The sequence below is a fragment of the Camelus dromedarius genome, chromosome 34 (genome assembly GCF_036321535.1).
Source record: "Camelus dromedarius isolate mCamDro1 chromosome 34, mCamDro1.pat, whole genome shotgun sequence".
Classification (NCBI taxonomy): domain Eukaryota; kingdom Metazoa; phylum Chordata; class Mammalia; order Artiodactyla; family Camelidae; genus Camelus; species Camelus dromedarius.
In genome coordinates, this window is record NC_087469.1 from 9495891 (window position 1) to 9513772 (window position 17882).

At 38.4% G+C, this 17882-nt stretch overlaps 1 protein-coding gene across 5 annotated transcripts in view; it reads right to left on the minus strand.

The window, feature by feature from the left end:
- The window catches only part of DDX6 (DEAD-box helicase 6), a 30817-nt gene extending 13659 nt beyond the window's left edge, over positions 1-17158 (minus strand). The window contains exons 1-6 of one of the 5 annotated variants that reach the window (XM_010981368.3): positions 17024-17158; positions 13327-13793; positions 10549-10612; positions 9397-9501; positions 2076-2205; positions 1016-1162 (exon numbers count right to left, since the gene is read on the minus strand). In XM_010981368.3, the coding sequence (XP_010979670.1) occupies positions 1016-1162; positions 2076-2205; positions 9397-9501; positions 10549-10612; positions 13327-13526 (646 nt within the window). In that variant the 5' untranslated portion in view covers positions 13527-13793; positions 17024-17158. Of the gene's footprint in view, positions 1-1015; positions 1163-2075; positions 2206-7038; positions 7357-9396; positions 9502-10548; positions 10613-13326; positions 13794-16270; positions 16399-16518; positions 16599-17023 lie in introns of those variants that run through there. The other 4 variants (XM_031443545.2, XM_031443546.2, XM_031443544.2 and 1 more) reach the window with 4 other exon arrangements.
- Between the last annotated feature and the right edge of the window lie 724 nt (positions 17159-17882).

Genomic DNA, 17882 nt, shown 5'->3' on the forward strand with positions numbered 1-17882 from the left:
TTAAATTGAGGTACAATTACAATGTGCCTATCTCTGGCGTACAGCACAATATCACAGTCACGCATATATATAAATATGGATTTCTATTTCATCTTCAGTTGGCTAGAGAATATTTGTTAGTTTCACCTATACATGAGGTAGGCTACAGCTTCTCAAATTACCTGCTCCAAGTAAGGGGCATACTTCCTTGTCTTAGGACAACCCACAAAGAAAAACAAAAGGTATGTCAAGATTCTGATAAGAGTAACTTGCCTCTAATCTACATCAATGGTCTTCAGAAGATTGTTACAAGGGTAAGAAAATCATTTTAAATAACTGTGCAGCAAGAACATAGTTAAGTAATTAATCTAATCAAATGACAATCACATATAAATTGACTAAAATTTATGTATAATCATAAAAGTGAGTTTCATTGCTGTTTTTTTCTCTCAATAATGTATCATGGACAATTCATGAAAATGAGTATGTCAGCTTCACTCTTTAATGGCTGTGTGGAATTCCATTCAAACTATACCCCAATGTATTCAGCCAATCTCCTGACACTCAGGACTACAAACCACGCTACAGTAAACAACCTTGTGTTTGCCCAATTCTTTCTTTAAAAAAGACCCTTAAAAATATACATTTATAATTTTGAAACATAATGCCAAATTGCCCACCGTAGAGATTGTATCAATTTATACCCCCATGTTGCAAGACAGCCTATTTCTCCACAAACTCACATTACTGGTTTACTAATTAGCCTTGCCAATTTAATTAACCTTGCCAACCAGACTAGCACAATATCAATTTACTGCTTTTATGTACATTTAAAAAAATTATTAGTAACATAGAATATCCTTTGATACTAAAACAATTGTTTCCTCCTGAATGAACCCAGTCATTTCCTTTTTAATTTTTCTACTGCAATGTTGGTTCCTTATTCTTAAAAACAAATTTTTAATAAGTTACTGAAAGGAAACACCTGTGTGTCAAACTACAGCTAGCCAGCCACCTTATAGCAATCATTTCCTACCTGTATCATCAAGCCTCATTATGTCATCCCGTAAATTGGTTCCTCCTGTGGTTGCCATCACTTTGGCCCCTCCCATGTGTTTGCTGACCTGGATGCAAATTTGACTGACCTGTAGAGCAAGTTCTCTAGTGGGAACAATCACCATTGCTGGAAAATAACAAATAACAGAGAAAACAGAAAAAAATAGCATTTTAACATAGTTTAAGAAGCTACAGAAACATTGCCCCTTGTAATCTAGAGACTCAGACCTATTAAAAAGTTGAATCATAACAGGCCTGATCCCGAAAAGTCAAATGAATAAATCTTCTTTAAAAAAAGCTCCATTATAGTGTTCCAGATTTTGACTTTCCTTCAGCAACAATGCCATACAATTCTTGTACTGTTCTTAGTTACAAACCTTTAAAGGACTGAGTTGGCAATTTATAGCTCAAAGTTTATTAATTTAATATTTTAGTAAGAGATTCATTTGTCAAAATACTCAAATAAGAAACTCCTGCTGCTCAGTTCCACTTATATGAAAGTAGGTAATGGGAAGATGGGAGAAATAATTATAGCTCAAGAAAGCTTAAAATTTAAGAAAAAGCTTTAAGAGGTGAAAACTCCAACAGCTTACTCTGGGTACAGCTATGGAAATTTGCTTCTCCTACTACCTAAGCTCTTAAAATTCCCAAATCACAAGACTTTAAAGAGAAAAAGTTCATGCTTCCACAAGGAACTCTGTAGACACACAACTGCCACAAAAAACAATTCAGTTCCATAGTTTGTAAGTAGTGACATCAGATAATTTCTCAAGATCTTAGCTTTCCTATCTATAAGACAATAGTTGTTTTGCCTATCTCATTGGAATGTTATCATAACTGTGTAATATGTAAAAGAACCTTGAAAACTAGAAATCCCTTTTAAAAGTTGGGAATCATTTTTATGAGACAACAAGGCCAAAAGCTATGAAAAGGGTAAATACTAATTCCAGATTATTTAAATTCTGACTGAAAAAAAGATGGTAATTTCTATACAGCTTCAAGGTTTAAATCGCCATTTTTAGTTTAAACAAACAACTAACCTTGTATATTGTCCTTCTTCAGGTCTAGCCGTTCAAGTAAGGGAATGAGGTAGGCACCGCTCTTGCCTGTTCCATTTTTTGCTCTAGCTAAAATATCCCTACCAGATAAAGCAATGGGAATGCTCTCCTCCTAGAAGAGATAAGACACTGCAAATTACTTTTGAATAAAAACAGTACAGAAGCAAATTTTTCTCTAAAACACACAGGAAGTATACAAACCTTTTTGGTATTACTTTACAGTGTCTTACATTTTTATTTTACAAGAGTAAGTTGAGACCAAGTAAATCAGCAGGACCAGTCAACAATAGCAACTGACATTTACCAGAACCACTCAAAAAATACACACTAAATTGTACCCCAATGTAATAAAACTGTATCTGTGAGTTTGTAATTTATGAGTGTGTTATGTCTAAGGAAGCTGAGCATCCACAATAAACAAAGAGGAGGAACTTGAGCTGACACATAAATAGAACTTGAATACATAAAGGAAAAAACAAAGGGTATTTCACAATTAAAAACTGGAGGAAAATCAGTATCTTGTAGTAACCTATAATGAAAAGGAATATATGTGTGTATATGTATGACTAAAACATGCTGTACATCAGAAATTCACACAATATTGTAAACTGACTACCAATAAAAACAAAATTGGAGGGAAAAAAACAGCACAAACAATATACAAAGGAAAGACTATAAATGCTATTTGGGGACTAGTAAACCAACTCGACCACAATGAAAAAATTGTAGCTTGGACACCATCCCTACAAAAAAACAGGGACAGGCTGAAAAAGTTTAACCTCAGGTCCTATTTGATATTTATTGTGTTACACAATGTACAATGTCTGTCTCACAGCCAACTTCTTTCCTGAGATGTGCTCAACTGGAGGCTCAAATCTACTCCAGTTATCTCAATCCATGGTCACATCACTGAGGCTGACCTCTCATTTTCGTATCTGGCTTACTTTGCCGTGCGTTTTGCAGAAGATAGTATTTATTAGGACCAATTTCCTAGACAAGAGCAAAGGATCCTCAACAATTACTAAAAATTAAAGACATATACACAGAGAAAAATGCAAAACAGGTACAAACAGGAAACAGAACATTTCTATTTCTAAAACTAAAAATTTTAATTTCTAAAACTAGAGCATTAGGAAAATAAATTAGGAAAGATATTCTTAATCACTACAGTAATTAGTTCTTTCTATGCTTGAGTTAATGACTCAAAGAAATATCTCTAGCACTTTAATACTGTTACTGGAGAAATATCTAAGTCATGAGCATCATGACTTTCATTTCCCACCATGATACTCATTCTAGAATCCCAATCACAAGGGTCAGATGGTCCATACGGAATGAATAACATAGCTGCCATAACAACTGTGAAAATGGTCCAGTGGTAATATAGTTATCTTGTTCCTATAGCCAGCATTAAACAGTCTGCTTATTATGGTAAAGTAGGTCAAGGAAGAAAACCTTGGGTTTTGGTTCTTTGGTCTTAATCTCTTCCCTCCTTCTTTGAGCCAACTCTATTGTTGTTCTGAAGGGCCCACTACCTCTATGGGGGTTCATTCTCTTCTATGGTTTTTAAATAGACTACCTGCACACTACTCAGTTCTAGAGCAGAAAAAAATGCTGGGTCTTCCAATGACTTCCTGAGCCAGGTCCTTTAAAAGAATAAAACTTCTGAATGAAGTGAGACAGGGCAGAATTAGATTGGGGGTATCCCATTTACTATTGGGTTTACCCTTTTGATTTAAATTTGAGGCCACCAACTTCTATTCCTGTGCTCTCTTTGATAGGACTTAACGCTCTACAGAAAATGTTTAAGGATAGGGCTTTAATAAAGTAATTAAGCAAGCCAGTTTGTAAGTTAAGATGCACTGATAGTTAATGCACAACGTTAAGCAGAATAAAACGGAGTTTTAGGTACTCCAAAGAGTATTTCTATAAAGCTGTGCCTTTAGAATGGCATAGTTGTGCTACTGGGCACAGCATTCAAACCTAGAACTAAAGCCACAAATGGCTGTACCAAAGAAAGATTTGTGAGAGCAATCTATAATATATTTGGTTCCAACCTATCAGTGTAACTTCTTTTGAGAGGATATAATTTTAAATGCCTCATTTCCCATTAATCTTATAGCCAAAGTACAACTAAGTTCCGTCTCCTAAAGATTCAAATGCAGATGACACTCATCTGATCAGGAAGGCTTTTATATTGGGAAAAAAGAAATACCTGGATAAAATTAAAACTAAGTACTATAAAAGATAATAGACACATTTTAGGAAAAAAAGAAAAAGTAACAACAGGAAAACAATTAAGGAGAGAAGGGACAAAAACAGGATAAACTGTAGGAGACCAGTCACTAAGTTGAATTTTACTAGAGAATTTCTAAATTTCTTTTTGGCTCTAAAATCCCGTATTTATACAGGTTCTAAAAACTGTTTTTATAGTTTGTTACACATAATAATCCTAAGAAACACATCTTGTGTTTTCATGGATTCTCAAGCAAAAAATAATGTAGAAAAAGGCAATGTGAATGATAGTCTCAGGTATCTAAAATAATACTTTATATTCATACTGTGCTTGCTATTTCAAAATATTTTGTTTATACAGGTATATCTTGGAGACACTGCAGCTTTGGTTCTCGATCACCAAAATCAAGTTAAGTCACATAAATTCTGTGGTTTCCCAGTGCATATAAAAGTAGTATTTACTGTATACTGTAGTCTTTTAAGTGTGCAGTAGCATTGTATAAAAAAACAATGTACTCGGGGGATGGTAAGAGATAGACTGGGATTTCAAAATTGTAGAATAGATAAACAAGATTATACTGTATAGCACAGGGAAATATATACAAGATCTTATGGTAGCTCATAGAGAAAAAAATGTGACAATGAATATATATATGTTCATGTATAACTGAAAAATTGTGCTCTACACTGGAATTTGACACAACATTGTAAAATGATTATAAATCAATAAAAAAGTTAAAAAAAAAACACAATGTACATACCTTAATCAAAAAAACACTAACCTAAATACTAATCATCTGACAACACAGGGTTGCCACAAATCTTCAGTTTGTTAAACAAACAGAATCTGCAAAATGCAATAAAGCAAAGTGCAGTACAACTAAATAGGGCCCATTCATTACATTTGGTCCTCACAATAAAAACTCTGTGAGGGAGATCATTTCTTCTTTACAGAAAAAGCTAGATGGCAGACTGGCTAAGTGACTAGAGAGTTAATTATCTATATGCTATACCAATACTGAGAGTGCAAGTTAACAGCGAATTTTAAAATCTTAATACAAAGATGTGCAACAGGAGCCAGCAAAGGTCCAATAGGAACTAAGTCCACTGGGGTGGTGGTTTAGCTGTTGTAGAGTGGCTTAGCATGTGCAAGGTCCTGGGTTCAATCCCCGTTACCTCCATTTAAAAAAATGAAATAAAACTCTACAAATTATTAAAACAAACCCCAAACAACTAAGTGCTAAATGAACCAATCTCCTTTTCTGATAAAATTACTATATGGAATAAAACCCATCACATTTACTGAGCATTATTACCTAAGCATAATAGCATGAATTACTTCACTTAATCTTTACAACCCTATGGTATATACTATCATATCAATTTTATAGATCAAAGAACTGAGGCTTAGATTCATCTCAAATAATCAACTTAGAAAGGAGCGGACTTGGGATTCAACCAGAGCAGTCTGACCACAAAGCCTGTGCTCTTCAACAGTTCTCTAGACCAAGTTCACCTACAAGTTCACTTACTGGGAGAAGGAAGAGACCCCAGGACAGGACTTTGAAGGCCAGCAGGGCTTAGCTGGAGGAGCCCCACGGGACTGGGGGAAACAGACTTCATTCTCTTTGGAAACATACACAGAATCTCACATGTGCCAGGTTCAAGGGCAGAGGCAGGGATTTCACAGGAACCTGGGCCAGGCTTGCCTGCTGGTTTTGGAAGATCTCCTGGGGATGCAGGGGATGGCTGCAGCTCACCCAGGGGATAAAAAAGCTGATGGCGGACATTCCAGGAGTGTTCATCTACATGAGCTTTCCTGGAGGCTGACATCTTAAGTGGATCATTAACACCAAGACCTAGCCCCACCAAACAGCCAAGTATGGAAGCCTCAGGCCAATGTTCAGAGAACTCAAGAGGAGTACAGATGTACAGTTCGAAGTTTTTAGCAAAGAGATGGAAAATATAAAGAATACACAAAGTTGAAGAACAAAAATCACTGAAATGAGTAACACATTAGAAGGAACCAAAAATAGACTAAATGAGCCAGAAGAACGGATCGATGAGCTAGAAGACAGATTAGTGGAAATCACCACTGCAGAACAGAAAAAAGAAAAAAGAATGAAAAGAAATGAGGATAGTCTAAGAGAACTCTGGGACAACATGAAGCTCACTAATACTCGCATTATAGGGGTCCCTGAAAGAAAACAGAGATAGAGAAAAATTTTGGAGAGAAAATAACCAAAAACTTCTCCAACTTGGAAAGGGAACAGTCACCTAAGTCCAGGAAGTGCAGAGAGCTCCACACAGGATTAACCCAAAGAGGAACACACCAAGGCACATAGTAATCAAATTTTGACACAAATTAAGGGTAAGGAGAAAATACTAGAAAGAGAAAAGCAACAAGTAACATACAAGGGAACTCCCATAAGGTTATCAGCTGATTTTTCAGCAGAAACTCTACAGGCCAGAAGGGAGTGGCACGACATATCTAAAGCGATGAAAACGAAAAACTTACAGCCAAGAATACTCTATCCAGCAAGGCTCTCATTCAGATTTGATAAAGAAATCAAAAGCTTCACAGATAAACAAAAGCTAAAAGAATTCAGCACCACCAAAACAGTTTCACAACAAATGTTAAAGTAACTTCTGTAGTCATGAAACCATAAGAAAAGAGAACAAAAAGAAGACAGAGCAAAAAAAGACCTACAAAAGATTGCTTTGGCAGTTCAGGGTCTTTTATGGTTCCATGAAATTTTGGAATTGCTTGTTCTAGTTCTGTGAAGAATGTCTTGAGTATTTTGACAGGGGCTTCATTGGATCTGTAGACTGCTTTGGGTAGTACGGCCAATCTGATAATGTCGATTCTTCCAATCCAAGACCACAAAATATCTTTCCATTTCTTTGTATCACCTTCAATTTCCTTCATCAACGTTTTACAGTTTTCAGAGCATAGGTAACCTCCTTGGTTAAGTTCATTTCTAGGTATTTTGTTGTTTTTGATGCAATGGATATGTTTATACCAGTTATAAAATTCTGGTTTTTGAAGTGGGAAAAAAAGGTGAATGAATGGCCACAAATGGCAAAATATCCTTCTTTCTTATGGGTGAGTTGTATTCTATTACATATATCTGCTGCATCTTCTTTATCCATTCATCTATTGATGTGCACTTAGGATGCTTCTGTATCTTGGTAATTATAAATAACGTTGCTGTTAATAGCAGGGTATATGTATCTTTTTGAATTAATTCTTATTTTGTGGTTGGCTTTATTCTAAATAACTATGTAATTTTAAAAAGCTAAAGCTCTAGAATGTTCTTAGAAACAATAAACAGTACATATACGTAAATTTAAAAAACTATGTACAGTATATTGTGTACATGAATTTACATGCAACATATTGTATATGTGCAGTCAAACTGTAACAATTCTACCTAATAAAATTGAAGAATGAAAAAAAAATTAAAATAAATAAATACTGGGGGGAACAAACCGCTCAATGATGTCACAAATTTGTCCTGAGCACACAGGTTGGATTCAACAGATTCAGCTTACGTAAAGAAAACAGACACATTCTAATACTACTCCCCACTAATCAGAATCAGGGTTCCTTGGGGAAATGGCTGATTCTAAGGCTTGGGAAGGATAGGTCTACAGATAAGCTTGGCATCTCGAGATATCAAAAAGGAAGTGCTCAAGAAAAATGAAGGAGGGAAGAAAAGGTGAAGAGGTGGAGCACACAGGATTTTTAGGTCAGTGAAACTACTCTGTATGACATAATGGTGGATACATGTCATTATTCATTTGTTCAAATGCACAGAATGTAGTACATTATCTAGAATGAACTCTAATGTAAACTATGGACTTCGGGTAATAATATGTCAACAAAGGTTCATCAGTTTTAACAAATACTGCTCTTGGAGGGAATGCTGATAATGGGTTATGCTATGCATGAGTGGGGGCAAGATTTATGAAAAATCTCTATCTTTTGCTCAACTGCTGTGAACTTAAAACTGCTTTATAAAACAGTCTATCAGAGGAAAAACAATGAAAGAGGGACATTACAAAAACAAAGGAACCAGCTTGAAGGAGCTCACGCTGGCCAAATACAGGACAATTTGAGCACAAAAATACCATCTGGGGAAAAAAAAAAAAGGAATTCACGAGTCCATACTGATAATATATAGATACTCAAGGAAGAGCTAAGAGAAGGCTCTTCTTTATGGGGCCAAATGTGGAAGAAGTGTTAAAGAGTTGGGAACTCATCACAATCCATCAGAGTAGATTACATCATGCAGGACAGAATGCTAAGACTAGGGTGAAATTTTGATAAAGAGTAGGGTATCTGCATTGCCTTAAAGTGCTCCCCACAGACTGATTAGTTTCAAAGTGGGGGGGGCAGTAACTATATAGTAAAAAAAATTAAAATACCACTTCAATAGGGTAATAAAAATTATAATTACCAATAAGGAATAGATGGACACTATACCTCCAAACGTGACTTATGCAATATTCTGGCTAAGAATGTGTAACTTGAATCATATGGAAACATGAGACAAATTCAAAATGAGGAATGTTCCATTGGAAAAAAAAAAAGGAAGGGGGTTGTATTTTTAATATGTCAATATCATAAAAGACAAAAAGAGACTAGGGAAATGCTCACTGAAGAGATGTTAACAACTATATGTAATACCTGATCCTAGAATGGGTCCTGTACAGAAGAGAAAAAAATGTTTTACGACAAAATTTGGGGACCAACTAAAAATTAGTATACAAATGACAGACGAGATAGAAATATTGCATTAAACTTAAACTGACTGAACACAACTGTACTATGGTTATACAAGAGAATATCCCTATTCTTAGGAAATACACACTGAAATATTTAGAGATAAAGGGCCATGATTTTGTAACTTACCCTTTAAAGGTTCAGAAAAAATGTATGTGTGCATGGGTAAATGTGTCTATATACACACGAGCAATGCTGTTTCACTAAATCATCTCTACAGGTCAAAAAGTATGTAATGCTTAACTCAGAACATTATATATGATAAAAAGGAAAACATACTTGAATAGGAGATGGCTTTTCCCAGCCCATTTCAAAAATTCCCATCAGCAACTCCCGTTTCAAACAGTAATCTTCAAACTCATTTCCTTTTGTGGAGGTCACATCCTAGTCAATCAAACAACCAACAACATCAAAAGAATGAAGTATAACTGTGTTCCTTTGGTTGTTAACGTGTTTAAGAAGACTAAATCTTTACCCTGTTTAATATAAATACATGCAGATTAGTTCTGTCTCGAGCTATATTTCAACTATTCCTGAAGAGTAACCATTCTCTCTTTAACACACATAAGCCATTTAAAAACTATGCTTTGGGGAAAGACCAGCCACCCTGAGGTCATTTTCCTCTAAGGACTGATGAAATACTGTTATTTCTAGGGGGGAGGGTATAGCTGAAAGTGGTTGAGCACATGCTTAGCATTCATGAGGTCCTGGGTTCAATCCCCAGTACCTCCTCTAAAAAAGTAAATAAACTTAAGTACTTCCTTCCTCCCCAAAGCAAAACAAATAAATAAACCTAATTTAAAAAGTTATTTTTATAGTAAGTATCATGCTATGAATTGCAAATCAGAAAATGTGAAATCAAACACTAGCTCCACCACTCATTGCCCATAAACATCCCAGTCTAAACCAGGGTTTCTCAAGCCCAACACTATTGACATTTGGGCCAGAAAATTCTTTGCTGTAAGGGGCTGTCCTGGAGCATCCCCTCAGCTGTGATAACCAAAAATGTCTCCAGTTATTGCTAAATGCTCCCTAGGAGATAAAAATCACCTCTGGTTAAGAATATTGGGCTAAGAGAATTAACCCCTGAAATTCAGTTTTCTCATCCACAAAATGGGGATAATACTTAGCCTGAATTTTATTGTGCTACTAGGAGCAAAAGAGAATTTTGAGAAAATACCTTGAAAACCATAAAAGAATTCCACAAATGCGATGATATACATATGGATAAACACGATATTTAATAAGATACATATTATTATTAATTCCTCCAAATAGTGAAAAATTTTGGCAATTCATTATATATGAACTATACAATTTCAACCACTTAAACTTACTTAAGAGTAAACACATATTGCCTATTATTAAGTAACTACTTCACTTTTTGAGTTTCCACATCACTTTTCCACTTGAACTTTACAACCAACTTACCGAAGTTTTGATTCTTAGATCCTTTGGAGGGAGTTTTAAAGTCTTTTTCCAGTCATCACCAGGTCTAGAGAGAATACAGTAAAACTGAATCATCAGAGTTCACAGCAACACTATTCTAAAATAACAAAGATAATTCATCTAAATTACAATTTCTTAAAAAAGCACATTAAGTTTAATATATTGCCATTCACTTAACATAATTAACAGACAAACTACTTTAGAAAAACTGCTCTTCTTACAAAGAACAACACTCTGGGGAGAATTTTTAAAAATCAAGACTAGAAGGGAATAAGGTATCCATTCTCTTAAGAGAAGCAGTGTTGTACACAGTGCAACTGTTATCAAAACTGGTAACCCATCTGTTTTGTTTGACCTATATACTGTGTTTTAATTTAAATTAGTCGCCAACACTGGAAAAATTAGATTTGATTTAAAAGTCCAGATTCTGGCTTCTTGAAAAACTGGAAGCTTTAGCAACACTGGTTCCAAATTTCTGCATGACAACAGTTTGACAGAGCTTAATAACTGAGTTTAAAATCAAGCAGCTGGTGCCTGTAAGTAGGGCAAATACCCTCTCATTTGGCAGTCCTCTATAGCATCCAAGTTTGTAACTTCTGGTGCCTAGTTAAAACCAAGGACTCTATATAAAGTTTCCAACTTGGAGATCAAGGCCTGACTCTTTTAGTTCTGTGACCCTGCACCATTTTCTTTTCTAAATCTCCATTAAATCAATTTATATAAAGCACTCAGCACAGTGCCTAGCAAAATAAGAACTATTAGCTGTTAACAAACATCTCTCAATCTTTTTTACTGGGGATGCTTAAAACCATGAAAAAGAATAAAGAAAACATAGTAAGAATTTTTCTTTTTGGTCAGGTAAAAACATCAAATAATGTTAATACCCAAAGCATCTAACAAAAAAGATCGAAAAAGTAGACAATGGTTTGAAAAACTGTAGTCTTTAACTTTTCACTTACAGTAACTCTTATGTAATTAGAGCTCCCTCTCAATCTCAATAGTCCTGATTTAAAAAGACAAGTATGTATTTTATTTACTTAAAGCAAGGTCCCACATAACCCAAGATACTCCAACAACATGCTATCAATCCAAGAGCACTAAAGCCTTTCACCCTAGCCTATACTACACCAAAGTTTCTAAGGAAAAATGTCAGTTGAACATCCTAGGAGGCCAGCTTGCCACATTACCAAATTCCATAGTGGATAAAAATGCAGAAGATACAACGCAAAATATGCCCACAGAAAACAATCTTAAGAGGTTAAAAAAAAAAAACTTTTAATGAGAAAATAAGTGACAGAGACAGGCTTTTACAAGAGCTCTGACACAGATGATGGGATCTATAAGTCTTTATAAAAAAGAGATGACACAAACTGAGATTTAAAGATTCACAGAACTGAAATCATTAATTCCAGGAAAAGAAAAAAAAAGAAAAAAGAAAAGAAAAAAAGGAAGCAAAATCCACTATTATCTCAAATCAGAATTTAAGTAGAAAATATCCTCAAAATGAAATGACACGGCTTTGTTTTTATCAAGGATTAAAAATAGCCTAAATGTTGCTAGCTTATTCATAGTTTGTCAAGACAAACTGCAATTTAGAAAATGGTCTTGATTCCTATATTAAAGCATTCATCTTAAAACTAGAATATGCATTAATACAAATTCTCCCAGTAACCAAACCATTTTTGTTGGAAATTAATTCTTATAGGTCAATAGTGAACCACATAGCAGTAACCATCTATAGGACATTCTAGCAGCTAATAAAGGCTATTTTTCTTTAGTAAGTGCTTTTTTAATAAAAATTTTTTAACTGAAGTACAGTTGGTTTACAATGTTGTGTTAATTTCTGTACAGTATAGTGACTGTTAACAAGTAAGTGCTTCTTAAGCATGGAAAATATCTAGGCTGGAATAAAACATAAACTTTAGTTCCTTGAAAGAGTTTTTTCATCTTATGAAGATTTCTAGAGCTTAAATCAAACTTACATGGCTAGATTCTTAACAACAAAGCCAAATCTCAAATGGCTCAAGATTCTTTAATGTTAATTTTCTATTAATTGGTTCTTTAGAGTGATAGTTACAATTCAAATACTTGAAAGTGTACACTTAAAGATGTCAGCCTATAAACTTTCAAACCTAAAAGAAAAAACGATTCTGTAGTAAGACTGAGGCTCCTAAGTTTTTAAGAGTTTCATAGGGGCTTGGAACTACTCAAGAGATTTGTTTCCAGAGTTCAAATTCCTAAGTTCCCTATGATATAAACTGCTTGTTATTTTGTGTATGTAAAAGGAGGAGAAAGCTTATTTAAAAAAAAAGACAGAAAAGCAAAGTTCTATAAACTTAAAAAAAGTTATAGATACATTTTTTGAGTGAGTATCAGAAGGCTCGGCAAGTCTTTAAATTTAACCCTGAAATTGGCTTTAACTGCCATTCAAACTAAGATACAGTTTTAACAATAGGGAAAAGCCACACTAGCAAAAACAGGATGAATCTGAGCTAAATGTGAAAGTCAGAAATGTTTCCAAAAATAGTGTATACAAAATTAATATATATCATCTGTGCCTATGTTACTTAATAAACCTAAGTTAATTATGACAAATACATTGTTGTAATCCAAGTACCTACCAGCCATAAACAAAACTGTCTGCCCTCTATTTGCAATCAAAATGGTTAAACAAAGTATACACAAAGTGGTCAACAACAAAGTAACAAAGTAAATCTCCTTGGTCCCCTAAGTGTGTTTATTATTTATTCTAACACTTACTTAATAGTGGTGGTCATACTCTGTGCTTGCTGCTGAGTGCCATTATTGATTGTGTTGGTGTTTTTCAGCTGGTTCATCTGTTGCTGTGTCTGTGTGCCCCCTCCTCCGGGGCCACCACTGGGCTTCACAGGGCCCCTCAGCTGACCATTTTGACTGGACAGACCCATTATAACAGGGTTCTCTGTTCTGGCCGTGCTCATGCTGTATTAATTGTAAAGACGTCTCTTTCAAACTTCAAAACTTTTGAAAGTCAGTAGAGAAACTGTAATAACAGTTTATTAGGCTCTCCGAAACGAAGAGATAAATATAAGTCTTGCTCAATATATGAGTCCTTTATTGCAATGCAGGCAAGCACCTGTAAGTCTCTGAACGGTAAGCAGCAGTAACTTGCTCTCATGCACCGAAACAACTCTTTTTAAAAAGCCCTCTAACAAGGTTGTTATATATCTGAATTCGCTCACTTCAATCTGAAACAAAGAAAAAAGTTAATTAGCAAACAGTACAGTTAGAGAAAAAAATTTTTGTTTCCCTTTTAAGAATTCCTTTAGAAGCATTCTCTTAAGTTTAGGAATTAAGAATATAGCTAAACTTAGGCCAAATCACTCACTAGGCTAAGAAAGACAAAAAGATGAACTACCTCAAAAAACAAACCTGCGCTGAGACCAACCTCAAACAATTTATACTGTCTGTTCAAAGAAACCCAGAGAAGATCAGGTAGGAAGATGCTGTGATTAAATTAGCATTAGTTGTCAAATGGCCATCTCTTCCCTTCAGTTTCCTCCCTGATGAATTCTCTAAGTCCCCACCACCTCCAAAAGTCAATGATTCATTATACTCAACTGCACTACAACTCAATGAATTATCACACAATTAATGTAAATCTACATATGAACAAAGCAAGATAATTCATTATTTTCCATTTCTGACAGCAGCTGAGAATCCTTGAAGAGTTGAGCTTTTGACTTTATTTCAGAAAAAAATTCTGTATCCTTAAGAATTTCAACTACAGAACTTGAACTGTATAAAGAAAAATGCATTTTCTTTTTTCCCTTTAAATTTTTGGCCTTTAAAATAAGTCAAGCAAGGGCTATAGATGTCTACATGTCACAGTCTTTTGCTTATAAAACAGCCAGGAAAATCTTTAGCTACCTTAATTAAATTTGAACACTAAAAAAACTGCTACGTTTTTCAATAACACTTTTCAAAACACCCCAGCTTGGAATAGGTATTTTTTTTTAAGTTACAAAAATGCAAAAAGGAAACTGCCTGTGTTAAAAATAATCTGTGAAAGGCTGGAGACACTAGTAATTTTAATCAAACTTTTCAGGGAACCCAGAGTACTAATTAATAGTTATTTTTAAAATTTAAAAAATTATTCCCCAAATAATTTTAAAATGTATTAAATAAAAACTTAATTTAAAGGCCAGAAAATAAAGGCCTACTCTGTTCGGCTTGTTAACTCCTTTACATTTCTTACCAAAAACACACTTAGTATTATTTCTGCCAAACATCAAGGCTTCTTGCTCAAACAACAAAAATCTTTAAAAATATTCTTTATGTCTTTTTTTAAACTGAACATAAAGTTGCTCACAAGCAAATCCTGATTATCACATACACAAAGCTGTACATTTCGAAGTCTCCCAGAAGCTGAGTGACCTCTGAAAGCAGAGGGTGTTTAACAGCCACTTCAGTTCGAGGTAGTAAGTGGTTTCCTGTATTGACAGGTTTATATTATGATCAGCAGTATCACCTACTTCACACCAGAATACTGACTTACTTGTTTGCAAAGCGCTAAGAGGATGAAGAGGGCAACCTCTAAAGATTAATGATATCATTACTGTCCATAATGCACATAAGGTCTTATATCTCCCTAGATCCAAAATGTGACTGTGATAACAGCTCCCCTCTTAATTAAGCTGAAACCCGCAGTGCAGCTTTATGTCGCAGGAAAGGAAATATTCCTCCTACACCTTTCCAATTTAGATTTGTAAGTTATACTTCTACATTTTCAAAATACGAACAAAACATAGACTAGCTGGGAGGAGCTTCTAGCCGCGTTAATTACAGCACTTCCCAGATTGTAGTTAGCAATTGACAGTTTCACACCCAAAACAGTTTCGTCATCTCCAAAAAGACCTTTTGTTTGCAAATGCAGCGCAGTATCTCTAAGCCTCGTCTGCAAGTTGGAGTGACTGTTCTATTTTGAAGGGACAAGGGGACTGGGGAAGAGAAAGGGGAGTGAGCGATAAAGGAAAGAAACAAGCCAATAATTTCAGCCCCGGAATTGTCGGGCAGTCATTTCTTGTTTACCTCACCCTCTAACACACACACACAACCCCCCCCCGCCCCCCCCCCCCACTTCAAGTCAGCTCCCTGGACCCATGAACACAAAAGGGCTGGGGCCCTGCAATCGTATCTGCGCAACAAGAGCAGGGAACCAGCTCCGCGGTAAGGAAACAATAGGGAGTCCCCCCAAAGGCCCGAAAGTGAAACCCTAAGTCAAAAGTCTTTCCTCCAAGACTTGGGGGCTCCGTAATCACCTCCTTGTTACTGACCTGCAAGGCCTTATTCCGATCAAGCAGCCGGTTCTTTTACGAACCGAGCCCTCCGATACTGCATATCCCTGCCGCCCCCTATAGGGCCGCCTCGTACCCCATAACCTCCACCTTCCCCGTAAGTCCTTGCGGTCCCCTACGGTCCCACCTTCCCTCGTCTTCTACCAAACTCCTCCGAGGACTTCGCCCGCTCCTCCTCGGAACCCCGCCGCGCACGACACGGCTCTAGCCTGCTCCTCCCGGGCGTCCCCACCCCACACAGCTGCCGCCCGCCTTCCTCCTCAGGGCCCGGCCAGGCCTCAGGCCTCCGCCTCAGAGCTCCCCCCACGCTGGCCAGGGGGCTTCACGCAGCCCCGGCGGCACCGCCGACATCCACCCCCTCAACTCACTCCACTCCCAGAGGCTCGGGCCCGAGTCCTACCACCGAGGCCACTCTTGCTCAGCACCCTCGGTCCTTTATTGTTGACTCGAAGCTCCCAAAATGGCGGCGGCTCCTTCCTCCTCGGAAACCTCCGCCCGCCCCCACCCGAGCCCTCGCTTCGGCCGCCTCCCGCCCCCGCCCCGCCCCCGCCCCGTTCCGGGGGCTGCTGGGCCCGCCAGCCCGCGCCCGGCCTCTCCCCGGGCCGCCCAGCCCTACCTCCGCCGCTGCCCGCTCTCATGGCGCCGCCGAAGCCGCCGCCCGGGCTGAGGTAACTCGGCTCTCCCGCCCCCTCCCTCGTCCGCTGCCCCCTCCCCCCTCGCGCTCCCCGCATGGCGGCCGCCGCGGCTCCTCCTCCGCGCAAGATGGCGAGAGCGCAGCCGCCGCAGCTGCGCCCGCCGCCGCGTCTGGCTTCTCCCGCTTCGCGGCAGGAGAAATCAGAGCCGAAGTACCTCCTTGAAGAGAAAATGGAGGGTCGTGCTCTCCCCCGATCGGGGGCCAAGTTGAGGGAAATTTGAAGGGGAAATATACAGGTCCTTTTCTGAAGGGAAGAAAAGAGCTGTTTTTTCCACAGCTGAGGAGAAACGATGGGAGAATGGTGGCTAGAAGAGTCCCCCCAAAGTGGAAATGGGGGCATAGGACCCGAGGAGGAGCTAACTCCTGATCAAGGACGCGTTCCGAAAACGGCCTCTCCGGGCTGCGGCTCGGGGATGGGAGAGCTGACCTGACGTCTCCTGCGGGCCGGGAAGGCTGCTGCAGGACCAGAGGGGCCGCGTCCGAGCCCCTTCGGGACGCGCCTCCATCCAGGAACGCACGGAACTAGTGGTCCGGGGGCGCCGACGCGCGCCCGGGTGTGGGGACCGGAAGGGGGGCCGACCGGGTCGGGTGCAGAGGGGAGAACCCCAGGGACCGCGCGGGGCGGGGGACAGGGGGCGCTGTGCCGGGGCGGGCGAAGCTGTAATGTAGGGGAGGATCCGGCACCGGGTAGGGGTGTGACCCGGGCCGGAACCCGGAGAATGAGCCTCGGGGAGGGGAGTGGGAGACTGAGGCAGCTATCCTCCTCCTCTCTCAGCCCCAAAGGACAGTCTTCGAAAAGAGGGAACCGGGGAGGCCGAGCGTCCACCGAAGAAAGGGAACCCTGCTGAGTAGTCAGTTATCATGGGAAATGAGGAACCAGAAGACCGAGGGTGATTCTTTCCCCAGTTTGACTCTCATCAGAGATACTTATGTATTTGTTCGCATAGATACTTTTCATATCCCAGTGTCGCCGTTTATCCCTAGGAGGAATGCAGTCTTGTTCCAGGTAAAACAAACTGGAAGCTAAGTTAGCTAGACCAAGGGAAAATAAAAACCTGGGTCTCGCCCACCTGAGAGACAGTATACAGGGTAATGACCGGACCATATGTTGACAACATAAAGCCGACTCAACCTCTGCTGCCACCAGCCCGGAAAGCCAAACCACAACCTCCGCAGTGATCAGCTTAGAAAATGGGTAGGACTCTGCTAACGACTGCCCCCTTCCCGAATTTTTGCCCGTGTTACCAACTCGGGGCCAATCAGAGAAAGCCAAATATATTCCCCAA